The sequence below is a fragment of the Fusarium subglutinans genome (assembly GCF_013396075.1).
Source record: "Fusarium subglutinans strain NRRL 66333 chromosome Unknown NRRL66333_c0000211, whole genome shotgun sequence".
NCBI classification, from domain to species: domain Eukaryota; kingdom Fungi; phylum Ascomycota; class Sordariomycetes; order Hypocreales; family Nectriaceae; genus Fusarium; species Fusarium subglutinans.
In genome coordinates, this window is record NW_023502274.1 from 807 (window position 1) to 28,678 (window position 27,872).

The following is a 27,872-nucleotide window of genomic DNA, read 5'->3' on the forward strand; positions in this document are numbered from 1 at the left end:
CCAAGATGGATACCGCTTCTGCAGATGCTGCTTCAAATAGAGTTCTAGGCCATTATAGAAGATCACCGATTAGATAACGAGTGGCTACAAAATCCTTCAACTAGTTAAACAACACATAAAAGAAAGATTCTCTATACATTCTTCCTAGCCAAGCTCTGCGACATATCTCACTCAGAAGCCATTCATTGATTCGTCAAGTTCATCAACTCAGCTAACGCCACTATTGGCGAAGGAGTCATCCACGAATCAGCCCAAATGACTATCGAAGGGCGTCGGCGGATATCTAGAAATGCTAGGCATGATGCGCACCGCCTTTCCATATATTCGACGGAGCGTCGAGCAGACAATCACAGAAGGAGACAAAGTGGTGCTGTGCTCCAAAACCAGCGGCACCGAGACTGGTCTTTTTATGGGATTCCCGCCCTCTGGGAAAAGCTTTGAAATAGTTGAGACGAACCTCTTCACGTTCCCGGAGGGGAAGATTATTGAAGAGCAGGGGCTACCTGATCTATTTGAAATCCTTGTACAGATTGGAGCAGTTAAGATTTCTTTGTAGATAATGGGCAGATGTTATGTGGGACAAAGTTGCCAATATTTTAGCTACACAGTGAGATATACAGATTCTATCATTGACTGTATGCTTCATTATGAATGAGATACCATCGTTAAGAAGTCAAGTCAATGAGATGTAGCTAGGCCTTGCATATTTGTTCTAGAGAATGAACCTGTTTAGTGCATATAACTGGTGACGTATCACAATCTGTGAGCCCTCATGCATCGCCCTGAACATACATCAACAAATCGGCATCAAGGAGAGACAGCTCGGATCCCTGGTGTTGCTCGAGCAGCCTAGTCCGGGATGAAGCTAGTGTAGCACAAGCGCCGGCACTTGTTGCTTGTCTGTACAATGTAAGGTATGGCTATTTCGAGCGCGGCGACCCGAGACTAAAGCGTGACGAAAGGGCTGCTCATACGGTAGCGCTCGTAGACAGTTTTGAGGAGGCTGATACGGTTATAGGGGATCATTTCTCAGCACGTTTTCGAGAGCCCGAATACTTGTAATTTGATGCTTCTGTTGACAGCTCCGCTTAGTAAGGTAGAGTGGAAACAACGTTGCGTGTAATTATCTTTAACAGGACAGGGGTAGTTTGAAGCTCGGACTCTTGTTAGTCTAATGTCGCTCCTTTTTCGGGCAACGGATACGATCAAGCCCGAAACCCCATTGACGAGGCCTCTGCGTCTCTATCATTACGCATATATATAATGATCTCATGCCGTTTCAAGTTCAGCAGTAAAATCACCTAAGAACTACACCTCCACAAATCATAACCATGGGATTCAGAGTCATCATCGCCGGTGGCAGCGTCGCTGGGCTGTCCGTTGCCAACATGCTTGAGCAATTCGACATAGACTATGTCCTTCTTGAAGCCTATCCTCAGATAGCCCCTCAAGTCGGTGCCAGCATTGGCATCCTGCCCAACGGCTTCCGCATCCTTGATCAGCTTGGATGTTTCGAGCCTATTCTCGACATTGCTGGGGATTGTCGCTACACTATTGGGGGCATGTATGGGCCCGATGGCCTCCCACTTGCCGCTACTTCATCGACCAGTCTGTCAGTCCACTTTGAAAAGAGGTAACACGAAAAGCTCAACAAAGTTCTCACAGCAAGGATTTACTGACTGAGACAAGGGTCGGCTATCCCTCAATCTTCATCGATCGGCAGATGTTGTTGCAGGTCCTGTACAAGAATCTGAAACACAAAGATCGAGTTTTGACCAAGAAGCGGGTTACTCGCGTGGAATTGGTCCAGGGCGGAGTCCAGGCTTACACCCAAGACGGCTCTGTATACGAGGGCGACATCATCGTGGGAGCAGATGGCATCCATAGCGTAGTAAGAGATGAGATGTGGCGTCTTGGAAAGCAACAGAGTCCAGGATACTTCCCCGAAGACGAAAACTCTCGTACGTTTCACTACATGCCGTAATTATCTCGCTCACATTTCCTATAGGCGTCCCAGTCTCGACGAGATGCATCTTTGGAATCTCGAAACGACCCTCTGCTCTGGGTTACCGAAGCCAACAGATGGTAGTTGGCGATGGCCACGCGTATCTAATTATAGCCGCACCAGGAGACCGAACGTATTGGTTTCTGTTCGACGGTCTTCCGAAGACAATGCGTGGGAAGGACATTTCTAAATACACCAAGGCCGATGAAGAGGGACTCGTGAAAGAGCACCATGGCGATCATATCACCCGAGACGTTACTTTTGGTGAGCTGTATGACCGGAAGATCATGTCGACGTTAGTTCCACTTGAGGAGTATGTCTTCGATCGCTGGCATTACAAGCGCATCGTTACGATAGGAGATTCGGCTCACAAGGTATGTTAACTCACATGGAAGCTCTTCTATTACTAATATGTTGGATAGATTGATCCGGCATCTGGCCAAGGCGGCAATGGAGCCATGGAGTCCGCAGCACTCCTCGTCAATGCCCTGGTTCGTCAACTGAAACTCAGCCCTGAAGGCCTTTCGGTCTCTCAGATAGACACTGCACTATCAGAGGTCCACGCCCTCCGCTACGAGCGGGCTAAAAGTCTAGTCGAGCAAGCACATTCGCTCCAGATGATGATCAGCCAGCGTTTCCCATTCGCTCGCTTCATCTTCAAGCCTCTTGTTTCTCTCTTTGGCCCAGACGCTTTTATTGACATTGTCACCCCGATCTGCTGCGAAGCTACGAGGATCCAAGGCATTCCTGTCCCAAAACGACCGCACTTTGTTCCATTTGAGGACGAATTACCTGCGAAGCCCATCAAGGGCGGTCTAGCTAGGCGAGTCCCGTGGGTTCTGGCAACCGGCACTCTTGGGCTGTCGCTCTTTGCTGCCCTCAAGAACAAGGACATTGGATCTGGGACGGGAGTCCTCTACAACGTTCTTCAGCAATGGGGTGCTGGCGGCCTTTTGGGAAAGATAGTTGGGCAGACCTCGACGGCGGGCCTAATCAGCTTAGTCCCTGTTCTCTCAAGCTGGCTCATCGAAGGCTCTCGGCGTGGAAACTCACTAAACCCATTGTCATGGTACGTTCTATGATCATGATATCTCTGCACAGTCACTAACATAAATCAGGACAACAGTATACTCCCTCATATACTCACTCATTGGTCCGAGCTCAGTGCTACCGTTCTTCTGTCTGTCGTCTGTCCTCTTCTCCACCAAGTCCACCATCCACAGACCTGTTGACCCCAAGATGGCCAAGTCCGTCGTTCCAGGTGTTCTCTTAGGCTACGTGGCACCAACGGTGGCAGCACTGTTGCCGATCAGAGATTCCAAACTTAGGCACTACGTCGGGGCGGTGTGGCAGGCATACCCTTTGCTTTGTGCTGTCTTCACTAGAGGACTTGCTGCTATCCGTTCATTGTGTTAAACCCGAAGTGTATTTTCTAACCTTGTAACTGACTTATAAACTTAACTCTGCTACTACCTTCTAATTGCCCTAAACCTTCTTTCTAACCTTCTTCCTTAATTACACTAATATATATATTATTATAAAACTTTTTTTAGGTTAAGCTTTTCTTATATATTAGTATTTCTTAATAAATCTAATAGCTATATACTATATCTAGAAGTCCTTCTTAGCTAAATTACTATCTATACCTTAAATATAGATATAATCTAAGCTAGATTTTACTATAATAGCTATATAGCCTTTTTCTTTTTTTCTTTCTTTTTTATTTTTATTTTCTTTAAGGTAAATAGTATACTTTTCTTTTACTAGGTAATTTAAATAACTCTTATAAGGAATTTACTATAAGCTATTATATAGATAATAGTCTTATAGTTAAAGAAAGTAAGGTTAATAAAAAATTTACTACTAAGCTAATAAAAGTTCTATATATAGATTAATAGTATAGCTTTTTTAAAGTATTTCTTAAGGTCTTTATAGCTATTTATAATTTTAAAGGTATCCCTATACTAAAATGTAGCTTATAGTATAACTATAGCCTTATTAGTATAGTTATTAATAGCTACTATCTAGGGGGGTGGATATTAAGTAAAGATTTTTCTTATTAGTATAGGAGTTACTATTTTAAAGATTAGGGGTATTTATAGTATTAAGCTAACCTTTCTTAGCTAATAGATTAAAGTATTTTATATACCTTTAAGGGCAGCTAAAGAGTTATAATCTAGGTTTTCCTTTTTTTAGCCTTTAGCTATAGTAATTAGTTAGTTATTTAGTATAATGTTTAAGTTATGAGCTAGATGTGTTATTTGTAGTTAAGACTTGTGGCTAAGAGCTTAATCCAGCGGACAGAACTTAGCTATCTGTTCCAAGACGGCCAACAATGGACAACAGAAAGCCGACACGAAGGTTGAAGACAGGCCCATCAACTATGCTCCCCCATCCGAGCTTCAAGTGTATACGAATGAGGATGTAACGCCCCTGAAGTTCTCCCATGGTATCGCGCTTGCTCTCTGTTTGGCTGCTCCCGTCGTTGCCAAAACTGTATCAACCACCGACTGGACCTTGTCGGCCATATCGCAAGTGGCCCCTTTCGGTTCAAATACAGGGACAATTAGCGCCGCGTCGTCCCTGGCCTACTCTTTGTACGCTGTCTGGGAACTACGCTCACTCGGCTTTGTGAGGACAAAGCAGGCTGTCACGGGAGGCTTAACCTCACTTGGTGTTCTTGGACTGGCTGGGCCTGGCGCGATGATTGCTGGCGTTGATTACTGGCGTGAGCATGTCATCTCTAGCTTGAGTCCTGACACTGGGCTACTATGAGTATAGACTTGGATTGTATGCTGAGGATCTAAGATATGCCCAGGATCTGCTACCTTATTTCGAACCATCTTTTCATCTTTTCTTTTCTATAGACCTCTCCATAAAACAGAGGCATAAGCCCAATCATTTTGGGTCAGAAATCATTGCGGCACTGGATAAAGATAATTTACCCTTTGCGTTAGGGATTGGACCATGGCTGGTCTTTTTCTGCAAAGAATTCGGCAATTGAAGTAAACTCATGGATTCCAAGACTGATGTCCTCCACCAGCAGACTATAGCAAGCAAATTTTAAAGTCTCCTATCGCGCCCCTATTGCTTATTTATGCTTCTCTACCTCGGTATTCCTGTTGCGTTTTTAAGTTTTCAATACCAGCACCTCAAGGGTAAATAGGTGTTAAGGGCGCTTAGCTGTAGATAAACCATCATTGGACCAATAAGAGGCCTGTCAAGGTGGGATTATGGAGCCTGCGTATTCAGCTGAACAAGAACCAACAGGAAAAACAAGTGATAACAGAGCTTGAGCGCTTACATTATACCTATTGAGAGAGGGGTAGCAGATCTCACTTTCGATGCCGGCATCCTGACTTAGCCTCTATATTTTAATTGGTGTGCTCAGCGGTTGTTCACAGCGCTTAACGTGTCCCAGTCATAGCGCTCTGACGAGGTCGGGATAATAAAGGGACTACGTTTTCCCATGCAACACATATCAGATTATAATAATCTCTCTTATACACTTCAAATTCACTTACTCACTACCTTACTACGTGACGTCGCAGCCAGCAGAATCCACAATGAGGTAAGCCTCTTTATAGTACATAATCTTTTATCTGCCTGGTAATTTTTAACAATACATAGCTTTTCTTTTGGCTCTATTCCTATCCAGAAGAGTATGGCTTTGAATAATATCCCTCTAGATGGTGTATACTAATGGACAATAAAAGGCACTAACAACCCGAAACCTGGTACATGGGACAAGCCAGTGCCTACCGACCCCGTACAAGATCGCATACACAATGAGTTGTGTGAATCTAAAACAATTTCTTTTCACCCGGATTATAAAAGTTTTAGCCTCGAGGAACATAGGCTCGAGGACTATAAGCATGGCAAGGGGCGTAATGCTTCACAGATCGTCAATCCGAATGCTCAGAGCTTTTTCGCGCCCGATTCGAGACTGTTAATCAAAAAGACATTAGTTGACAAAGGGAAAATGCAACTGTATGTCCATTATTACAGGAACTAAGACATGGCTAATTCAAACAGACTTCAAGGCAACGGAGTGGAGATTCAAGTCGGAACAAAACCACCATCGTCGAACGGGGATGAAGCAGACTCATTCAAGACATGGTGTCTTCCCATAAATCTGGTCTCACATTACTCGCCTTACCTAAAAGAGACCTGCTCTTTGATTCTTCAGGAATCCAATAAGCGAATTAGGCTTCATAACCATCCACCTGATGTGTTTGGCCTTTTTGTGGAGTGGATGTACTATGGAAGCTATGAGTCCTCTTCGTCAGTATCGATTGAAAATGCCGATGCGAAAGGTTGGGTTCTTAGTGATAAGCTTCGATCTGTCGAGTTCAAAAACTACGCAATGCGTCGTCTTTATGAACAGCACACAAGACCAATTTTCGGACGGCCTATGACCTGCGATGATGTGCAGTACGTATGGAGTAACACTTCACCCGGCTCCAAGTTGAGAAACTTCTCCATGCACTTTATCGTGGAACACTTTGGCAGTCCAGCGAAATTGCTCGGTTCATCAACAGATTGGGATACACTCCTTCAAACCCAGGCAGAAATTCGGATCCTGTTGTTAGACAAGTTCAGGAAGAGCATATCTTCACCGATCCGTGTGGAAAGCATTGATGAATACTTGGAGCCTAATAACCTTGCTTTGATCTTTCCTTCGCAGGAGAAGAGCAAGCCGATTCAATCGGCAACCGGCGCAAAGACGGTAAAAGCACCGTTTTTCAACTTCGGTGGGAAACTTAGTGAATAGGTAAGTTATGAGCAGAGAAAACATTAAGACAAAGAGACAATGGACTATATCAGGACTCTTATATCAGGACTCTTGACTTTCGATGAAGGGCAAAAGTAAAGTCGAAAGGAGGGTGAAGCTAACGCATTATCAGGGAAACAGTCCCCAGCAGAGAGAGACTTTCCAATTGACTTCTAGGGCGAAGAATTATGAAGGAGCTGCAGTCAAATTTGGATGGAAATTTGGAGAAATTGTAAGTCATGGGCGGAGCGTCAGCATATACTGGCCATAGGCGAAGGGTTAAAATCGGGCTCTTAAAACATCTCGAAGGATAATTAAAGGAATTGAAAAGAGACTTAAGCTAACAGATCGTCAGACAGACAATTCTCCAACGCCTAGCATCAAAGCCTTTCAGCCAAAACAAGACTCGCCCTCGAAGCTCAATGCCAACGCCGTTGTGGGACATGTGAGTCCATGCAGTATGAGTGTTGGCAAATCAGATAACGTTAGCAAGTCCCCTGAAGTTAGAAAGGGAAAAGAGCTTGCTAAAGGTGAAGTGAACGATAAAAAGGAATCGGGACTGGGCGAGGCTAGCTGATTGGGTTGCTGACAGAGAAATGCGATGTCGTAGAGAGGAGGTATCATACGTGTCGAGGGCTGGATTCAATGCGAGGGCCGTGTAAGTCAAAGGGAATGGTAGATTCATTGACAATAGTTTTTGTGAGCTATATGTGCTGTTTTTTTGCAGTTGAGGTCTGTGGCTGAAAGAGTGCAATCGTTGATACAGAATCTAGTCCTCTTACTAACATGCTTTATTTACAAACGACTGTTATGAAGAACTGTATGTGTTTGCAGCATTGTCAATTGAGTACCTAGGAGTACGACTTTCGCCGCATGACAACTTACGGCACAGAACCTGATATCAGCAACGATGGCTCAACGATAGACGCAGTCACAGCCTACCGCATGTACAAAACAGACAATAATAAATTTACTGGAACGGATACGGCGAAAATTCTACAAACTGCAAGAGACACTACATTCTTGGTCGTCAAATGCCAGGTGTTCGCAAGGTCTGTCTCTGCCCGTGCTCAAGCAAATGAGAATCTTATGTGAAGGTGGCACCCGAATATTGCGAAGTCTGGTGGCCGGGAGTAAGAAGAGCTTGAGACGAACCTTGGGTGCCTAGTCTAAGGTATCCTAAGTCTATACTAAGCTATGCTAAGTTTACCTCAGTTTTATCATCCCTTAGGATAGTGGACCCGCGTTTATCAACACCTATCGGATAATTGCTGTCGATAACGTTGAACTTTGGGCTGAAAAGCCATGGTCGGATCGGACATAATGTTTAATTGTTGTATGGTAATCTGTATGGGATCAAAAGAACATCGTGTCCTGCTATTCTGATGACAGGATGCGATGACGACGGCAGTGATGATGATGCTTAAGGAGAGTTAATCACGGGAAGAAGGAATGTCTTGAATCTTAAAATGCTTTCCCACAGTACTGTGAAGGGGCAGGTGATATTCCTTCATTGATTCTCAAGAATATTGGGAAATTATACTTCCGTACATGAGAAGGTATCGACTGGAAACTCATAACGATAATGCCCGTCTCTATTGGTCAGATTCAACTACCACGACGTCAAGGTTTTGCTTGCAAAAGGCTATACTAAGTTCTTTCTGCTGATTTAAGCTCTTAGCCAAAAGTCTCAACTGCAAATAACACCTATAGGACTGTATATGATCCACAGCGTGGCAAGTTCTGAAAGCTTAATATCTAACTATACAATCATTCCGATTCTCCAGAAATGCCTTGCCCTTCTCCATCCTCGACCATCATTTCCTCCACAGCGCCTGCCATGGCAAGCTTTCAGGATCTGCCCGTCGAGCTCGGAGTGGCGATTATGAAATATGTCGATACCCCGCAGGATATTTCCGCCATGATTCGCGCCGATCCTCGGTTGTTACACTGTTTTCTTGATAACAGGAAGCAAGTGATGACGCCGCATACGACCAAGATTATGGAAGTTTGTGGAGGTCATGTTTCAACTGCCTACTTACTCGCAGCTCGACTCCGCCATGCTAAGAAAAATCCCGCATTCAATGATACTAGGCCACAGCATCGCGAACAAATCATCAGCCCGATTCTGCAGTCTTGTATGCGCAGCCACAACACCCATCACCATGTGTCTCACCGGGCTTCACTCGCAACCATCTGCGAACTCTCAACTCTTGCCATCGATGTTGGATGGCTAACAACAAGCTATATCTTCCAGGCTCTGAAACAAATATTTGGATATTATTTACAGCCAGCAGATTGGCCTAGAGCCTCCCCGGAGGAGCGCCAGAGCTTCATCAACGCAGCCTGTCGTTTCGAAGGCTATGTCCAAGCTTTCTTTCACATGGAGCAGCCGTTATTTCCGAGGGATGAGAGCATTCGTCGACTCCTATTTTCGCCGCGTCTATGTGGTTCAGAGCCAAGAAACCGGATTGACGAGAGACTAAGATTCTATTCAGTGGCCTATTATATCTACGATCAGCATTGCACCATGATGAAGAATATAAACCGCCATCTGAGTGCAAGCACGAAAGCCATTAATGGCAAGGACCAGGATAACGGTGAAGTGGCGGACGACCGGCAAAAGTGGCGACTACAAAATTGCGAACAGATCGAGGTGAACAAATATGTGCACTACCTCACATCAGAAGGGCTAGGTATGCTTCTATATCTCCAGAGTATGGCCCTTGAAGATCAGTTACAGTTTGTGCTATCGAGCTTTGAGAGCATCTTGGACAGTCCACACCCCAATGTTCTCATGGTTCCTGGTATTGATCTCTATGAGATTGGAACGGTAGAGAAACATAGATGGAGCCCATGGGTGGATTGTGAGGACGTTTTTGAAATAAACCCTGAGCAATGGAAAGTGGCAGAATCTTTCTGGGTTATTGGGGGGCCTCATTATCGGTCTATATGGTATTAGCTTTAATATATCTGGAAGTATGACCTTAGGAAGACGCGTAACAAGCCTCGACTACAAGAGTATTTGGAAAAATGTAAAATTGGCTTGTCTCTCATATTGGAATTTTCTATGCAGTAAGGCCCTACAACCTGTCTCTCCTGACCCGTGCCTTGTAAACTGAATCGTAGTAGCAGCCGGGAAGCCGGCCTAGGCATGGATAATTAAAGCACAACATGTCGCTACTCGCTCCTCTAGGTCTGAAGATGTATTCGAATCCGCAGTAGTCGCATGCCCAGGCGTCAACATACTCATATGGGTCGGGATCATTCGTTTCCTCAAGGACATGAGTCAAACAAGTCAGTGACTTTCCGGTGTGCTCGGTGTTAATAGTAGCACAAGCCGTCTCCGAGCGCTCAATTACGTTAGGCGTGTGAAGTGCAGTATTCGGTAGCCAAGCTGGCTTCACTTGAACATCTGCGTCCAGCTGTTTTTCAGATTGATACCCCATCAAGATGTCGTCCTCCCCGTTTCCCTCAAAAGTGGCATAATCTGGTAGTTCGGTGGGAATTACCGAGTTGGATTCCTGTAACTCCGTCATGTCCTTGCTAGAGTAAGAATCGTGAATCTCTGGCAGGGGAGATCGATGCAGTGGTACGTTAAAGTCAAATTCAAACTCCATATCCTTTGGTGTCATTGGTATCGAGTCAACGCCACCGCATGTCGGAGGCTTCTCCGTCTCCGTAGAGTTCGATTGCTCATCGGATAATGCTTGAAACCCGCTAAAAAGCTGCTCCATTAACTGTTGAACAGACTTTCCTTTCTCACTTGAAAGGCCCAGACTTCTCAATATCCCTGGAACAACTCGACTGCTTCCCTGTTTACATACCGCAATCATACTTCCGACAATCTCTTCCTTAGAGTTACCCAGATAAGGCCCTTCCCTAGGCAATGTCCCATCAAACAGCGTTCTCCAAATCTCGTGCCATTGTCCTTCTGGTGACAGTCTTCTATCTAAGCGGAGCTTGAGAACCTTCTGTGTTCTTGGATTTACGCCCCTCGTATTATCTGAATAGTCCCGCTTGATATAATGGCGCCGAGATAGATGTTGCTTGACATCTTGAATGCGATACAGCTTACGGCTCAAACATTCAATGTGTCGAACAGGATCGAGCCGGAAATAAGGGCAAGCGAAGGCTTTTCTTAATTCAATGTCCTCCACACTGGAATCATCACTTTCAATCATTGACGGGCAAGGGCTTCCATCCTCATCGCCGATGCACGTCTCAGTGGGACCCAGAGGTATCGACTGTTCTCTTGATGGCGGTAGATCCTCTTCAATTGACTGGAATGGTTCTAGATGGTCGCCTGCTTCGTGGTCAGTGGACAGATAGATATTCAACGGTGAGTTGTCTCACCTATGCCATATGTTAACAGCAAAGCAGAAGAAGGTCCGATCACCTTTTTACTAGATAAACGGTCTGATGTATCCTTTCCATAGCTTCTGTAGGTCGCTGATGCATCAAACAACGTGATATATTCAGTTTTATCAATAGATCCTTGCCTCGATGGAAAATTCGTATTCGAAAGCATATCGAGCGAGCAGTATTGTGGTTGCGTTTCGGCATAAAATCTATCTGTATTTTCTTTCCCACGATCCACTTTCTGGGTAAGATAGAGTGCTTCTGCGAAGGTGAGTGTCTGCGAACTTTTCTCGTGCGTTGTGTATGATGTTATAGGCGTTGAGAAACCTGATCCAAAGTCCACGTCGAATAGAGAGGCCATAGAATGCTGTGACGTAAACAGTTCTGAGCTCGCTTCCGAGGTTGCAAAAGACGGCTCAATACCTGACTCCTCTCCGCCCTCCAGCGGCTGGGTTAGCTGGAGCCATGGACAGAAGTTCTGGCCTGCCATGAACTCTAGCCCCGTCGAGTCGACGATTATTCCTGTAAACAGGACTGCAGTGAAAAACAAGTGGCGTATTGATGCGGATCCCTTCATAGCAGTCTGGTAAAGCATTCTCATAAAGGACTTGTATTCATCAGCTCAACGGTGTACTAAGCATGGGATGCATGGTGAGAAAATGGATAAACATAAGTGACGTCCTTCAGTGTTCGTGGCACGCTCACTGGCAGTTCGCACCAATGGAGAGGGGTTTCAGCGCTGCAGGGAGTGGGTTTAGCGTTGGCAGATTTACAAGCCACTGTAAGATGCAGGTGTTTCAGGGCTTAGCAAAAGTTATCCTAAATTATGCTAAACCTGCATAAATCTTTATAAATCTACCTAAGGATGTCTATGAAACAAGATTGGTGCCCCGGAAGTCCGGCGATACTACAAGTGTACGTATCGACAGCAAGAACAACTTTACACAACTGTGTTCAGGCAATCACTTGATGGAATGGCAAATGACGCAGCTACAGCTTAGTCTCCTTGTGCAATTTCTCCTAGAAAATAACAGTTTCATGACAACCTCGTGCGGTCTAGTCCATGGTAGACCTTCTCGAGAGCCCCCCTAAATACAGGGCAGATTGACCAATCGCACGTGCTGTGGCTTTAGTATGGACACAAATGTGTTGTTCCGACCCTCCTTTACACATCTGTGTTGAAGCCGCTACTGCAGCTTTCTCGGATATAGCCAATTGAAAGCAGTATAATATTCACCCCTCCCCCACCATCACAGCCGACACCTTGCTTTGCATCGATAAAGGTGAAAGACTGCTGAAGCTGAAAAATAATTACTGCTGTTCTAGATTTTACTCTGACTGCCTTGGCCGCCTTACCAACACAACTGTGAGGAGGGAATATTGATGATGGACCCATTAGATCTCAACTAAGACAACTGGCTTGGAATGTAACAAACACATCTTTTTTTCACTCATGATAGCTTCAAGTCTTCAATCATATTGTTAAACAGAGTTTCACAACGAGAACAATTCCTTATTTGAGCAATCTTGTTTTTCGCATTGTTTTGCCCACAGCCTTGTTTTCACAATGAGTACTATTACTCCCTCGCCAAGTGGGCTCCAGGTCCACCAAGAAGAATACGGTGTTGGTCTCACGCTTCACAATTCGACTTACTATTCAATTGCACCAAAACAGAAGAAGCTGCCAGTAAAGGTGCAAACTATTATCCAGCAGCTCATTATCCTCAGTGTCCTTGTCGATTTTTATAGGTCCCAGAGACCAAGCAAGAACAAAAACCAACAGTTGTCTACAAAGGTTCAAGATGAAGCTTTATCCTTGCCGTCCACAGGTGGAATTAGTGCGGCTACCCGACACTATAGCGCTGGAGCCAATAGCGTCTCCAATGTCGTGCTACTATTCCCGGGGAAGCGCAGGCACTGCCACTGGTGGATACTGTACTGTCCAGCACAGGAATCATATGCATCGGAAGCGCCGAGCATCGGGGATAAGCGGGCTGGCTCGCCAGGCTCTGGCAATCAATCTGGCCAAAAGAAAAAGGGATCTGGCCGCGAGAACAACGACCGGAACAGTGGCAAGGGTGGCAAAGGAAATGGACAAAGCCCGGGCAAAAAGAAAAGAGGCTTTGGTCCCCATCAGCCTTTTACCAAGAAGCTTGCATGTCTATTTTTCAAGCTTGATCCGCGCAAATATCAATGCTGTGCTGGGTACAAAATAACCGAGTGGGACCGTCTTTTGCAACACCTCAAACGGCAACACCTCATCGAAGGAGAACATTGTCCCAAATGCCGGGATGAATTTTACGGTGAGGACGCTGAGACCGAAAAGAACGAGCATATCCGCCAGGATACTTGCGTTGAAGAAACTGCTCTAGAAACCGGGCTACTTCTTGAATCTGAGTATGAAGCCCTTAATGGTCTGCATGGTACTCACGAAGAAAAATGGTACAAAGCATGGAAGAAGCTGTTCGGAGAACAGGCAGCTCCCCATTCGCCATTTTTCGAAACTGTAGACTGTATGCTGGAAGTGCAATACAGTGTTATGGAGAGAGAACTGCCGACTATTTTACAGTCGTTTCATCACGATGCATTGGCTAGACCGGAAGGTAATACTGCCTCCACCACTATCGGCTCTATACTCAGGCTGTTACGGAACCCGATTCCTACCTCCAATCCACTTACACAGGAAGGACCCCAGGCTGTGTTGGCGCCTTCAGTGCCGGCACAAATAACGTTTGTGCCAGATATGCCACCTCTTCAGGATCCAGAGACTTGGTCAAATGCCATGGAGCCCTTGAGGCCCAGTACTGACGATGTACCTGATCAGCCATACATTCCAGTGATGGAGGCGGAACCATTTGGATACATGTTGCATGAAATGCTTTGGCGCCAGCCCTTGGATGAACTTCCTGTGTCATTTGATGAGGATGAAGCCTTTCGTCAGTGGACGAATTACTCAGATGGTGGAGATTATTTTGGAGAGCTTGATAACAGTGAACATACTTAAGAATGAATGATATTTTTTATGCAGGCTATCTCTGCTTAATGGATTTCGTAATCTCAGGTTCGCATAGCTGAAAGCCCGAACGTTGAGTATATTGTACACGTCATTAGGTCAATATGGCGAATTTGGGCCTCATTACTAAGGAGTACCAATTGACACATCTATCGAAGCGCATCCTGCAAGTAAAATGGAATTTAAGGATAACGAGGCCTGAGATTACTATCGTATGGGAGAGCGTGTGAGGCACCTGATGTGAGCGTCAGTTATATTGGAGAGCGCTGGATGTGACCAAAGGCGCCCAATCCTGCCCAAAAGAATAGTGCACCAGCTGAGTGCGAAAAGAGTGGCTTTTTCATCATTGCATACTGCCTGGTGACCCAGAAAGGTGACATTCAAACAAGTAAAATGCATAAGCATCTCACGAAACGCATGAGATAATAAGGCTCTGTTTATGCCAGGATGTCGAGTTGGTGGCTGACTTCCGCGCATTTGCGGGTGTCTCTCCCCAAGTTGAGGCTCCGCTCGTGTCAATGGCCGAGAAAACCGCCGCCGCCGCTCAAAGCTTTGCGGCTCTGCACCTACACAACTGTGAGATTTGCTGCCGTGCGGCTCAAGCGGGGGCCATTTAACGAGGCTCTAATGCCGTCCATTTCGCAATGAGCATCGAGTACCTCACAACAATTCCATCTTCCAATCACAGTGCATTGAATTTCCAGTTGTCATATACATTTCACGTTGGTCTACCCCGTCTGCGACCATTGATAGCCGTCATGGGCATTCTTCGCCTTCGCCCGCGACGAGCTGCATTTATGCAAACGCTTGCACTCAGGCCTTCACGTCCTTTTACGCACAGTGCAAATGGCGTGAGAACGTCTCGGCTTCACCATCACCGACACAGCTCTAGGGATTGCGACGTTGGGTACAGAGAAAACAGCTACGACAGCACCAGTGAAAGTTCAGGTGACGAATCCTGTTGCGAGGACAAGTCTACGCAATGGATGCATAGTACATTGCTCAATGACCCGAGGATCCAAATTGCGAGACAGCATTTACTGCCAGTGGCTCGTGCACAGCTCGACGAATTTCTCTCGCAAGCGATATATACCCAGCCAACGCACCACGAACAAACGCAACAAGTGCAGCATATAGATGAATGTGATTGGATATTTCCAACGGACTTTAATAAAAGTTGCGATGACGAGAACCGCGCGATCGACGATTCAATTGTTATTATACCACGAGTAGGGGGTCATTGCCGCTACCAATGTCCCTTTCATGCTTCGGACCCAAAGAAACATCGTGCCTGTGCGATTCATCACGAGCTCCACTCAATTTCGAGTGTGAAACGGCATGTGAAACGACACCATGCAAAGCCACCCTACTGCCCAAGATGCTCAATGACCTTTGACAGTGTGTCGAAATGCGACAGGCATATCCTGCAGAAAAGATGCAGAACCGAGTCTCTCAAGATACCAGATGGTATCAATCTCTACCAGAGGAGCAGACTCTCTACGAGAGACAATCCCAAACTATCTGACAAACGACGGTGGGAGCGTATATACAAGACGACCTTTCCTGGGGCTGAAAGTTGTCCTTCGCCATACATGGACAGCGGAGTTGGGCTGGCTGTGTCGATGGCGCGAGATTTTTGGGGAATACAGGGAACAGAGGTGATATCAGAGTTTTTGGCAGGTCAGAATTGGCTACCTTTCGGCCAAGGAGATGCTCATACCGTCCTATATGAGCTGGTGAAGTTTGATCTCATCACGCAACTCATGGAGGGAGCCTGAGGCTTTTCTTTTGGTATTATGGGATATATTGCTAAGTTCTTAGTTGCGAAATGAGAGTATTGTGCAAGGCACCAACATTACTTGCATACATGAAATTCTTTTTTTTAAACCAGAAATAATACGCAGCAAGCACTAATAAGGACCTACCATGATTCAAGATGACTCACTTCCGTGAATTTCCTCTTCCGTCATAGGACAGGGCATGTACTCTGCTAGCTCCACGCCATGGCATGCCTCACCACTGTATTTCGGAACAGAGGCAGCGCCGAACCAATGGGACTGCCAGCTTAACCAAGACGACATCATCGCTGTATTCTAGCGCGAAAATTCATTTCTGGTGGGGACTCACAGAGATCTGTCAGAGGTTCCACTTCCAGCCCTTTTCAAATGACACTCATGGCAGTGCAGGGCAAACGTCTAAATGACTTAAATATAGATTGACGAGTGCTGAGATTTCTGCTGTACTTCTCATTAACCTTTCCCCCTAACAATTCTAATTGTAATCAATGGCTCTCCTTTCCTCTCCGCTGGGCCTCGGTCTCTCAATACTAGCCATCCTTATCAGGGCTATCATTTTCACCAACAAGAAACCGAAATTCCCAATCATCAACAAATATCCCAAAGACCACCATCAGGCGAATAACGAGTACAAGACCAACGCGAGAAAGTTACTCAAAGACGGCGCTGCCAAGTATGGCGAGAATCCCTTCAAACATCCTGGTCCCAAATGGCATCAAGACTATTCTGCCACCTTCGTTTGTCAGCTGGGCCAAGAACAACAAGGACTTGGACCACCAGCAACTCATCAGAGACGAATACTTTGCTAGTTACCCTGGTTTCGACGTCCAGCATGTCTTGCATCACCCGAATAGGATGGTCATCAACATGGTCCAGGGAAAGTTATCCAAAACTGACAAGACTCTCCCTGTTATGAATGAACATATCAAGGCGGGCTTATCTGACATTTGGGGAGAAAGCAAATCTTGGAAGACGCTCAACTGGGAAGATGGAACAACTGGGGTTATTTCGCGTGCAGCAGCATCTATCTTTGTCGGGCCGGAACTCGCTGCTGATCCTGAATGGCAAAAGGCCTCGAGAGCTTATGTTCTGGATTACTTTGGAGCTGTTGGAGAAATGCATATGTGGCCCTCGTGGTTGAGATGGCTGGTTGTCTGGTATCTTCCCGGTGCCTCTGCTTGCCGTGCTGGTTTGAAGCGGGCTCGCGAAATGGTGAACAAGGTCGTTCAGGAGAGACGACAAGAGGAAAAAGAAGCTAGGGTCAAAAGAAAAGAGGCTCCTGCTTATTATGACGCCCTTGCTTGGACACTTGAATCGCCACTTGGAAACGAATTTGAGCCGGCGGATGTTCAGCTTGCTCTGGCTATGGCCGCCCTGTTTACCACTTCAGAGCTCTTTCGACAGATCCTCATTGAGGTTGCTCACCACCCTGAGGTTGTTGAGCATCTGAGGCGAGAGATTGAAGATGCTGCACCTGATCACGACTTTACTGCCATGTCGCTCGTCAAGATGCAGTTGCTCGATAGCTTCATGAAGGAGACACAAAGACAAATCCCGTCGCTAGGTAAGTCTTTCTCCGAGTGGCATTTCGCACATACTAACTAATTTAAGTGATATTGGAGAGATTGGTCATTCGCGACACTCGGCTTCCTGATGGCACTCTTCTCGAAAAAGGAACTCATATCGCCATCGATGCTCGAGAGATGTACAACCCCGCTAATTTTGGGAATCCCAAGGAGTTTAATGCTTGGCGCTTTCATAAGCGTCGACAAGCTGGTGACAATACAAGCTTGTTCGTGCAGTCAAGCCCGGAGCATGCCCAGTTCGGCATGGGCAAACATATATGCCCCGGAAGGTTCTTTGCTGGCAGCGAGTTGAAGCTTTGCCTGGCTCACATCATACTCAAATATGATATTAGATTGAAGGACGGGTGCTTGGGAAAGCCTATGCAGTTTGGCTTCTTGAGTGCTACTGATCCATTCACCCAGCTGGAAGTTCGAAGAAGATAGTACTGTGAACTTTGTTTCCATATGCTTGATAGACCAGAAATTTATTTTATGAGTTAGGGCATATTCTCGCGGCTGGCAACGGCTGATTTTATGTAAGCTCAAAGAGGAACACTAAAATACCATTTTATAATTTTATTGCATCATGCCTCGGGTTTTGTTCTTCATGGCAGACAGAACAAAAACATAGCTACACCAAGAAGTCGCTCACTTCTTGTTCTTCTTCTTCTTTCTCTTCTCCTTGCATTCTTCGCACTCCTTCCAGATCTCGGTGTCAATTACCTCGATTGGCTTTCTGCATGACCCAACTATTCCTCCTGACGCCGCACAAGCGGTTACGTTATTCCTTGTAATTTTCAAGTTTTTGCAATCTGGGCATAGTGTTAGCTCTCTACATTGCACACACATTGTAATGGCCTGTAATTATAGGTTAAGTTGTAGATAGTAAAGTATTGTTGTTCAGAATGGGAGATTTACTTGAGTCGAGGTTTCCGAGTTACAAATAGGCTACGAGACAATTTATAGTCAAAAGAACATCAGAGGTTCTGTGACCAGTGGTTTGTTGTTCACAGGTAGAAATAGCTTAGAATCGCAGCATTGTCAGAGCCCCTTTGTAGATGAACATTGCCCCTTGGTAGCTGCCACCATTCACTGCAAGAATTCTCCACATTTCACAGTCTAACCTAGTAGAACATGCACAGGAATTGATGGACCGAAAAATGTCAGTTAATCAGGCCTCACACTTCGCGATTGTCACGTATCGGATTTGTGCTAATTCGTCCTTATGTCAAATGATATATTACGATAATGCTGGTTCCTTGCACAGTACCAAAGCCTTCGGAATGCGTTTGTTAAGTCTATCTAGGCTCCAAATATCTCAAGACGTTAACCTATCTCTAATATCCAAAGCTCAAAGTAATCCTTCGCCTATATATTTCTGTAAGCCACTCTCATTTCTTATTATTCTTGTTTCTACATTTAGAGCAGAGTGTTTTCGTTGTGTCAACTCTCCTTCCCCTGTTGCCACATCTTCCAAAGAAGCCTCGAGACTGGGAACAACAGTGGTCAGAAAACCGCTGGGTAAGAAGAATCTAACAAACCCGGCATACGGTTTGATATGTCACCTCTACACATATGACGAAGTTCTTAAACTTGAATCGGTAACAGGATATTGACTTGGCAATTCGTCGTTCAGGTTAAAAGATGCAATCTCGAAAATTAGTAAAGACCTAGCTGTCACTTACGTCAAAAGCTATAAAAGAAAGGAATATGCTTTCAATTTATAGTCTAAGATGTTGAAGCACAATAGGCTGGCTCGTGATCTTCGATATGAGGCAAACTCGATGTGTCAAGATGGTTACTCGATTCGATCACAGCATATATCATGTACTATTCACCGAACTGTGTCCCAGAAGTACCCTCTCTAATCGGCTTGGTGATTTGGTCAAACTGATTTCTTGTTTGATCGTGAGAAGGTAAAGTCTTGACCACTTCCTATAGACCAACTAGAACAGTTTGGGAGGCTGGTGCTTAAAGGGCAGTCACATATTGCCTACTCTATAACGTTGAAGAGTCGGGGTGAATTGCGCGAGAGGTATCGGATTGCCCGATTTGACAATTCAAGCAGTGAATACTTTAATACGAAAGATACAGTTACAGCAGCAGTTGATCAAATGATACGGGTACTGACTGCCATCTAGTGAATAAGACCGTCGTTCTTGACCTGCTTGAGGTACTTGAAATAGCTCGCAGTGCTCTTACGTCGAAGTTGTTTGCCATACTTGATGAAGACAAAAGCAAGAGAAAACTGCGCCATCGCAACAAAGGCTGCAACAAGGAAAGCGCTCTGATAGCCCATTCCTGTGACCCAGGGAGTGACGCTGAGAGAGGTCAGTAGATGGAAAATCGACAGATGGTGGGTCACTTACCCATAGCCCATGGCAAAGCTCATTGTGTTGCGAATCAGAATGATTGTGACAATGGCATCAGAGCCAAGTTCGGTATAGCAGTCGATGCAGTAACTAAGGGGAATCTGACAGCTGCAGTGATTGCGGCACCTAATATTCCCATGGCGATCAAGAGTCCAGACCAGCGAACTTGATGAGCAGCTCCGACGCCCCAGAGTAGTAATCCACCCGGTACGAGTAGGAGCAGAACAGCATAAAGCCAGAGGCGGTATTCAGGCTCTCGGATGCCGTTGTTACGGCGGGTCAGGTATAGGACGAGCTTGTCTCCACCTGGACCAGAAAAGAATGACCTGCTTCCTGTTAGTTTACTTGTGATGTCAGTGAAAGTTCCGCAACACCTACCCGAGAAAGACTCCAACGACGTTAGCGATGTAGCAAAGACCAACAGAGCTTGGCTTGAACGAATACGGAGGAGCCGAGAGAATGATCGACGCTGTTCCATTGAGGGCATTGAAGTAGCAAACAACAGCGCCGTACATGAAGCCACAGAACACAACAATGGACAGGGAGAAGTACTTGAAGGGCCGAATTAGCATGCCCTTGAGGGGAACGCTGCCTTGAACGTGCTCGCTTCGGAAAATCTTGATTTTGTCGAGGAATGTCTTGGACATCGTGAAGATGGAGTGGAGTAGCCTTCCGGTTGCACTTTGTCTCTTCCATGAAGAATAGACAGATGAGGAATGCGATTGCGTTAAAGATGGCACACCAGTGCTGCTCAAGAGTCAGTCTAGGAACTTTTGATCATTGTTTGTTACTTACCAGCACCCATTCCCAACCTTGCCCGTCGTTGATGAAGCCAGAGATGACAGGTGCAACACAGTTTGAGCCTCCGAGGAACAAAGCGTAATAAGCGATATAGGTGCCTCTTTCGTGTGCAAAGTACTGCATGTGTCAATGAGATTGACCGGGGGAAGACGCGTAGGATGGCTACTCACGACATCTGATACGGAGATTTCGCAGAGTGACTCGATCGGAGCACCAAAGGTCCCTTGGAGGACCTTATTGACGATCCATTAACCGTTAGTTGTTGCATGCGGGGCCCAGATCATGATTCTCTGGTGATCGTGAGTTAAGGCAGAAATGTGCAAGGAGTGGTAGGCTTACGGTTGTTCCCAATAAGGACAAAAGGTACACAGGGCGTTTGCCAAACTTCTGTGCCAGAGGCTGCCAAATCAGACATCCCCAGCCAAAGGTCAAGAACATGTATCCAGTTCCATAGTTCAGATCACCGACAGTGAGGCCAGTGGCAGCTGAGATTGGAACAAGGACGGAGTAAATTGCGGCCGAAGCAATACCAACGGCAAGGCAGTATCTGTAGATCACAGAGGTTAAGTAATCGTTTTCCAAGAATAGGTAGCTTCACATACACGCATAGAGTTGTCATGAGTAAAGTCTTTCTCCACCTGCTCCAATTCAACGGATCATCGGGATCATCAGAAGGTGTTGGTACAAGGACGATATCTCGGTGGGCTTGAGCATGGCGAGTTTCCAAGGTGCCATCAAGGTCAACAAGGAGGACTGTTCCCGGAAAAAAGTCCGATACGAGCTGTGGCGAGTTGTCGTCTGAGACCATGCTGAAGCATACAATTAAAAGAAGAAGATTGGTCAATTCGTTATTGAGGACGAGGTCTATGGGTCTGAAGATCTGTTGCTGGCGAACATACCAGGGATTATATACATGCAATAAAGGGATACCAAGCAGTCAAAACGCGATAACACCTTATAAACACAGCGCCTTCAACTAGATTACAATCTCCCCATCGCCCAGACCGTCTAGATTGCACCTCAAACGTCAGCTCGCGATATCATCTAATCCGGGGGTGGACCCCAGCCTGCGGGGTAACAACCAATAGTAGAGTTTTAGCTTACCTTTCAGTTTAGCCAAGCTTGAACCGATTCAAGCGTGAGGCCAAGTCTTGACCAATCATTAGCTTTTCCGAGGGGTCCCGCCAATAGATATCGTTACCAAATGATAGGTTATCTTAGAAGGCGTTCTAGGCTTCTAGCAACGGTATTTCGCTTGTTGATGAGCATGAATCATAAATACTGTCTTATTGGTGAAAGAATATCGAGTGCGTTACATAGACCCGGCAATGGTGTCCGGGTTCTTAGCATGGGTATAAAGATGCAATTAGAGCCAAGCTCTATCTAATCATTATCCCTCCTAACTCTGCCTTCACTGTCTTTGCATCACACATCATGGCCTCCGTTGTTGAGTCTCTTCCTCAGGGACTCATCTCTCATTCTCAGCCCCAAAAGTCCGCCGACACTTCTGTGCTGGCCGATTGGGAGATCCAAGCTGAAAAATGCCGTAAAGTGTTCGGAGAATCACTCAACCGAGCTTGGCTTTTGCCACCTGATCAGCTTCCACCTGCTGAGCAGCTCAATGTCTCTACTTTTATCGAGACATGCGGCTTCCTCTCAGCGCGAGAGCTGGAGATCACAGCTACCAGCGCAACAAAACTAGTGGAACAGATGGCCTTAGGCTCTCTGACGGCTGTTGAGACTGTCACTGCCTTTCTCAAGAGAGCTCATATCGCACATTAACTTACCAACTTCGCAACCGAGTTCATGAATGCCGATGCACTTGAAGCCGCTGCTGAGCTTGACGCATACTTCAAGGCAACCGGCAAAGTCAAGGGGCCCTTGCACGGCGTCCCGATCTCGACCAAAGAGCATATTGAACATAAGGGACGGATTGTTCATTCGTCTTATGTCGCCCTTATTGACAACGTTGCTAAAGAAGACGCCCTGATTGTTCAGTGTTGAGAACTGGCTGGAGCAGTATTCCATGTGCGAACGAATGAACCTCAGAGCGTAATGGTTAGTCAGTCTTCCCTCTTTTCTTGATCTGTCACTGGTTCTTAAGCACATTGACTGTTCCAACCCAATCTACGGCACGACTGTGAACCCACACAACCGAACATTAACATGCGGCGGCTCGAGCGGAGGAGAGGGCGCTTCCTTGGGACTACGTTGCGCAGTCTTGGGTATCGGTACCGACTTTGCCGGTTCTGTTAGAGTGCCCGCTGCCTTCTGTGGCGCATATGGTTTGAGGACTACCGCATTGCGCAACCCGTACAAAGGCGTGTGTCTTCCTGGTGCTGGACAAGAGAGCACCCGATGCGTTGTCTCACCTCTAGCCAATACTGCAGAAGATCTTGCCCTCTTTCAGAAAGCCGTGCTTGATCAAGAACCCTGGGAGATTGAGACATCGCTACTACCTCAACCTTGGAAGCAGCCTAGTTCGCTAGAGCCTGGCAGCTTTACCATTGGTGTTATGTGGGAGGACGGGTATTTATCAGCTAATCTTTGTCACAGCCTTGTCCGGCCCCATCCGCCGGTCCTTCGCGCACTCGGATATGCTGTCGAGAAGCTCCTGGCGGCAGGCATTACTGTGGTCGACTTTGAGCCATACAACCATCAAGAGGGCATGGATATTGTTTCAAAACTATACTTTCCTGATTGTGCTGTGACGCAGAAGGATCTCCTGGAAAAGGGAGGAGAGCCTGTTGCGCCGCTGTCGCACTTTGCGTTTAACCTTTCTCCGCCACGCCCCCTCACTATACAGGAGAACTGGGCTTTCAATGTCCGAAGAGACGCCTTGTGAGAACAGTAGGTACAAAGGAGACTGGAAACTGACTTAGCTGACTTTCTTGGGTATCATAGGATCATGAAGGATCGAGGTGTTGACTTTATTCTTTGCCCTGCCTATGTCGGGCCTGCTTCAAAGTTGGGCGATGGCCATTACATACCTTACACCGCTATCTGGAATCTTCTAGATCAGCCAGCCATCGCATTCCCGACTGGGCTGAAGGTCGAGCCAACAAATACCCCATACCCTGCCTTCAAACCCCGATCAGCTGAAGAGGAACGAGAATACAACAAGTGTAGGTCATGCTGCTGGCGGCACTGCTGAATCGATGCTGACACAAGAGTAGACTCACGTATATTGAGGCGCCTTTGGGATTGCAAATCGTTGGTAAACACTTCCGGGACGAAGACACGGTTGCTGCTGCAGAGTTGGTGTCCAAGATTATCCAGGGATGAATAGGTTGAAGGCTCCAGATACACCTTAGTCACTGTATACATAAGCATTCCCTATTATAAACAGTGCACGTAAAATATCCATACAATCGCTCGAGAGTACAGCCCTCTGCAATTAAAAGAGGGCGGGACGCTTGTGACGATAGCATTGTACTTATCAGCCACTGGAGTCCACTAGCTTGGAGACTACGAAAGATACTGGAGAAGACTAAAAGAGCTAGCGCTAAGGTCTGTCTCCCCTTATCGCCCGTTGCATCTTAAAACTCCGACTTCCCCGCTTCTGATTAGACCCTGGCAATGCAACTTCTCCGTTTTCGTTGGACACACGACCATTCACGTTTCAATACCTGTTAGAACACCATCGCCTGTCTGAACATGCCAGATATTAAATTACGTGTAAAGACTGGCTGCGTCACATGTGAGCATTGAGAATTCAAGTATACGCATCTACTGACCGTCGATAGGCAGGCAACGCCGGGTCAAATGCGACGAAGCGAAGCCTTCATGTCGCAACTGCTCTCGCTTTGGCCGCAGCTGTACGTGGCCCAATATCTCTGATATGGCTGATAAAAGGCATCGCCGACGACGTCCAACTCCTCCTCCTTCTCCACCCGCCAACGAGAGCACCTCTCCATCCAAGTCTGGGGAGACCTCACATGACCTGGTCCCGATTCTGAATAACAGGTCCCTTATAACTATCACGCACCCAATCTGCGAAACGGAAATCGAGTTTGAGTTGATGTATCACTTTTGCAACTTCTACTTGAACTCTCTTACTCTACCAACAAAAGATAAGTCACACTTTTTCCAGTGCCAGTCAGACCTCATGAACATGATGTCACACAACAGAACCCTCAAATATGCTATACTAGCCAACTGTGCTTCAAACAAACACGCCCTAATTAAAAATGATCGGTATCGCTTCATAGCCTTGCGATACTATACAGAAGCTATGAGAGGATTGAATCAGGAGCTCATGGACTTCTGTCCATCCGATACCTATCGGCATTCGTGTTTATCAACAGTAGCGTCATTTCTATACGTGTACAATGTGCGAGATTAATCACCGAGAATGGTCACTGTGATGCTAGCTAACGTCATTCCCGCCCAGTTCTGGAGTCTTGACGTAACGTCAGACCCAAGGCCTCACGTCGTCGGGGCTGTGGAGCTGCTAAGCTTGAGGAACCCAGACAGTAGCTCATTGAGGACAGTCATTAAAAGCTACTATAGGGTCAATATTGAGAGCGTTTTGTATCAGGGCTTTTTGCTATCTATCAGGAGGCCATTTAGGCCTGACTTTCGACTGGACTCTGAATTCATCACTCATGCTGAAGACTTGCTTGAGTCATACCACAAGGCAAATCCATCTTCTACAAATCCAAGCATCATACTCGGAGTACCTACGTCCCTGTATGGACTTATACTACGGATAATTGACTCGTTCAATGTCCCTCAAAGTAATCTTTCCAATCACCTCAAGCGCTTGAAGGTTGAGCTACAATACTGGGAGCAGTTGCTATTCGATGACGAAAACAGCGAGAACGTTCAACATGGGGATTCACGCTTCAACGGCCTGATGATAATCGCAACTTCCCTCCTATTTGATCTAATCACCGAAGCCCTGACGTCAATCGACGATGCAATTTGTCTTACACCCTTGGCCGGAGATGGGGATGGGAAGCCCTGGAGATGGCAACTCGATTTAGCCATGAATGTTCTTCAGTGCCCCGAGGAACATCAAAAATGGAGTAGTTGTTACCTAGGAGCATGGCCATTGTTGATACTCGGGTATGGTGCCAGGACAATCGAAGAGATTGCTTTGGTGAAGGATATTTTGACCAAGATGCAACAGCGCATAGGATACGGCGAGGTTCAGAGAATAATCCAAGAGCTGGATGAGATCACAACATACAAGGTTCCAGTTAGTTAAATGTAACAGGAACCTCTTAGCTTTTGTTCGCCAGATTAGGAGGGTGTACGTTTAGTATAGGACGGTGACGTGGATCTCATTACAGCTTGAGCACTCATAAGACCTGTCATGGACTTGCGTATTCGTTTGTAAAGTGTATCTTGTATGTTGTATTGATCTATTATGCATAGGAGCTATGGCATAACCTGTATGAAGACACATAGTAGCGATATGGTCCAACACAAGCAAATTTTCTAGTTGCCTTCTTAGGTCACTGAAACTGCAAGAACTTAGTCAGTGATTAACACCTAAGCAGAATCGCTTGTGGTATCCTCTGCGGATGGCGGGGGCCCACCAGGGCCACCTCCAAAGTTAGGGTTGGTATGGCCACCATCCTCATATCTGAAGACTGCAGGGGTAACCTTCTCAGTGGCAGTGATGTTGATGCCATAGGCCAGCCAGCCGAAGACGCCCTCAGCAACAGTGTCACCAAGAAGGGTCCATTCAACTACCGGGTCGTAGTCCTGGTTGGCAGCCTGAGCCAGAATTCCGTCACGAGCGTTTGTGGTCTGGACCTGCGTGTTGGTGCTGTAAGGAGCAAGAGCTTCAACCTCGTCAATCAGGTCCTGGTCGAAGTAAGTCTGCCCAATATGGCTGCTGTAGATGTCGTTTCCGAGGGTCTTATTCTGGTACAGAGTGGCGTTTGCGTGAGCCAGAAGGTGGATATGCGTCGTACGGCCAACATAATGACCTGGGAAGAGGGTCTCAAACTGAGCGACACCATCTTCATCAGTTGGTTGGATACCTCGGCCAAAGGTCTTGTTGATGTTGGCCTTGTCGTCAAAGTTTCCATTTCCCTGATTATTCACGCCACCGTAAACACCAGTCGAGTTACAGTGCCAGATCTCGAGGTACAGCTCTGGCACGGGCTCGCAGGTAGTTACGTCGATGATTTGGTAGTCGAGAATAAGGTCAACGCCCTCCTGGTCCTCTTTCAGATCGCGTCGAACAGACTCGCCACTGACGTCTTGTGATTGTTAGCGCTCGTCAGTTTCAGAGCTGATCAACACTTACAGTATGGGCCGAGAGTGACCTCCGGGGTCAGCACGCATGAGTTTTGGCCTGCGAAAAGGATATCGGCCGAGGTGTTGGGTGTATATCCAAGGTCGGTCTTGTTGTGGTCCGTGTTAAGAACGTCCTCAAGATCGCGCTTCTTGATACCACCTGAGGCAAGTCATATTAGAAAGAGACGAGCTATGTAGTGAGTCACACTTACGCTTTCGGCGATGCTCCTCAATCAAGGCAGAACGACGCTTAATGTTACGGTCGGTGACACCTCTGGCCTTGAGTGTATCAGCACAATGACGGAGGGACAATCGCTCCGCACTGGCTTCGAAGGAGCGACGTTGCTCAAGCTCGTCGTGGTGGTCTTCACCTGGATGGGCCACGGCTACGGTAGCCAATGCCAAAGTAATTGAAGCAGAGAAACGCATGATGATGGAACAGAACAAAGACAGCGATGTGAATGGGGTCAACTGTTGGCATCATGAGCGAGGTATGTGAGAAATCCAGTTCCCTTTATGCATTTTCAGACCGACTATCCCACTTGACCTTCCAGTTCTCAGGGTCGCTTTACATCGTTGTCCCACCATCATCACAAATCACGTCTTTATCCCGTCCGTCTTGGCAATGTTACGTCGAAAAAGCTCCGTAATGCGAAAATGGCCGTACTTGGCAGGAGGATCCTTTTCACATGTCGATCTGCCTAAAGAGGTGTGATTGTTACAACGTGACGTTAATAAACACTCCTTCCTCATTCGCTGTGACATACGTAACCCACTGGTAGATCATCGGGATGTGGGCAAACATACTCGATAAGGTCCACAGACGGTTCGGGAACCGACTCGTTAGAGAAGGTCAAAACGCACAGCTGTATAGAGTATATAGACCCATATATCCGAGTTTCAAGATTCTGCCGGCGGAATCACAGCCG

The 27,872-nt window shown here is 46.5% G+C and overlaps 10 protein-coding genes across 10 annotated transcripts; 7 read left to right on the forward strand and 3 right to left on the reverse strand.

The window, feature by feature from the left end:
• Positions 1 to 1,331: 1,331 nt before the first annotated feature.
• On the forward strand, positions 1,332 to 4,780 carry FSUBG_11265 (hydroxylase; the record flags this gene model as incomplete). Its single annotated transcript, XM_036675929.1, has 6 exons — positions 1,332 to 1,633; positions 1,690 to 1,961; positions 2,009 to 2,379; positions 2,428 to 3,074; positions 3,124 to 3,349; positions 4,331 to 4,780. The coding sequence occupies 6 exons, from the start codon at positions 1,332 to 1,334 to the stop codon at positions 4,778 to 4,780; spliced, it is 2,268 nt and encodes a 755-aa protein (XP_036533225.1).
• Positions 4,781 to 5,571: 791 nt separating this feature from the next.
• On the forward strand, positions 5,572 to 7,356 carry FSUBG_11266 (sdr family; the record flags this gene model as incomplete). The annotated part of the gene is made up of 7 exons (XM_036675930.1): positions 5,572 to 5,576; positions 5,636 to 5,667; positions 5,722 to 5,800; positions 5,849 to 5,995; positions 6,041 to 6,734; positions 6,913 to 7,011; positions 7,135 to 7,356. 7 exons carry the CDS (start codon positions 5,572 to 5,574, stop codon positions 7,354 to 7,356), a joined length of 1,278 nt encoding a protein of 425 aa, XP_036533226.1.
• A 1,212-nt stretch (positions 7,357 to 8,568) lies between these two features.
• Positions 8,569 to 9,741, forward strand: FSUBG_11267 (uncharacterized protein; the record flags this gene model as incomplete). The annotated part of the gene is made up of 1 exon (XM_036675931.1): positions 8,569 to 9,741. One exon carries the CDS (start codon positions 8,569 to 8,571, stop codon positions 9,739 to 9,741), a length of 1,173 nt encoding a protein of 390 aa, XP_036533227.1.
• Positions 9,742 to 9,862: 121 nt separating this feature from the next.
• On the reverse strand, positions 9,863 to 11,718 carry FSUBG_11268 (uncharacterized protein; the record flags this gene model as incomplete). The annotated part of the gene is made up of 3 exons (XM_036675932.1): positions 9,863 to 10,519; positions 10,607 to 11,085; positions 11,136 to 11,718. 3 exons carry the CDS (start codon positions 11,716 to 11,718, stop codon positions 9,863 to 9,865), a joined length of 1,719 nt encoding a protein of 572 aa, XP_036533228.1.
• Positions 11,719 to 12,708: 990 nt separating this feature from the next.
• Positions 12,709 to 14,145, forward strand: FSUBG_11269 (uncharacterized protein; the record flags this gene model as incomplete). The annotated part of the gene is made up of 1 exon (XM_036675933.1): positions 12,709 to 14,145. The coding sequence occupies one exon, from the start codon at positions 12,709 to 12,711 to the stop codon at positions 14,143 to 14,145; it is 1,437 nt and encodes a 478-aa protein (XP_036533229.1).
• A 2,480-nt stretch (positions 14,146 to 16,625) lies between these two features.
• On the forward strand, positions 16,626 to 17,959 carry FSUBG_11270 (cytochrome P450 monooxygenase monooxygenase (lovA); the record flags this gene model as incomplete). The annotated part of the gene is made up of 2 exons (XM_036675935.1): positions 16,626 to 17,514; positions 17,562 to 17,959. The coding sequence occupies 2 exons, from the start codon at positions 16,626 to 16,628 to the stop codon at positions 17,957 to 17,959; spliced, it is 1,287 nt and encodes a 428-aa protein (XP_036533230.1).
• A 1,693-nt stretch (positions 17,960 to 19,652) lies between these two features.
• Positions 19,653 to 21,496, reverse strand: FSUBG_11271 (major facilitator superfamily transporter; the record flags this gene model as incomplete). Its single annotated transcript, XM_036675936.1, has 8 exons — positions 19,653 to 19,836; positions 19,885 to 19,995; positions 20,046 to 20,213; positions 20,266 to 20,525; positions 20,683 to 20,805; positions 20,859 to 20,921; positions 21,028 to 21,235; positions 21,291 to 21,496. The coding sequence occupies 8 exons, from the start codon at positions 21,494 to 21,496 to the stop codon at positions 19,653 to 19,655; spliced, it is 1,323 nt and encodes a 440-aa protein (XP_036533231.1).
• Positions 21,497 to 22,122: 626 nt separating this feature from the next.
• FSUBG_11272 (general amidase) lies at positions 22,123 to 23,973 on the forward strand (the record flags this gene model as incomplete). The annotated part of the gene is made up of 5 exons (XM_036675937.1): positions 22,123 to 22,431; positions 22,492 to 22,685; positions 22,756 to 23,529; positions 23,593 to 23,817; positions 23,865 to 23,973. The coding sequence occupies 5 exons, from the start codon at positions 22,123 to 22,125 to the stop codon at positions 23,971 to 23,973; spliced, it is 1,611 nt and encodes a 536-aa protein (XP_036533232.1).
• Positions 23,974 to 25,042: 1,069 nt separating this feature from the next.
• On the forward strand, positions 25,043 to 25,900 carry FSUBG_11273 (uncharacterized protein; the record flags this gene model as incomplete). The annotated part of the gene is made up of 1 exon (XM_036675938.1): positions 25,043 to 25,900. The coding sequence occupies one exon, from the start codon at positions 25,043 to 25,045 to the stop codon at positions 25,898 to 25,900; it is 858 nt and encodes a 285-aa protein (XP_036533233.1).
• Positions 25,901 to 26,187: 287 nt separating this feature from the next.
• FSUBG_11274 (protocatechuate 3 4-dioxygenase beta subunit) lies at positions 26,188 to 27,372 on the reverse strand (the record flags this gene model as incomplete). The annotated part of the gene is made up of 3 exons (XM_036675939.1): positions 26,188 to 26,906; positions 26,954 to 27,103; positions 27,156 to 27,372. The coding sequence occupies 3 exons, from the start codon at positions 27,370 to 27,372 to the stop codon at positions 26,188 to 26,190; spliced, it is 1,086 nt and encodes a 361-aa protein (XP_036533234.1).
• Positions 27,373 to 27,872: the final 500 nt, after the last annotated feature.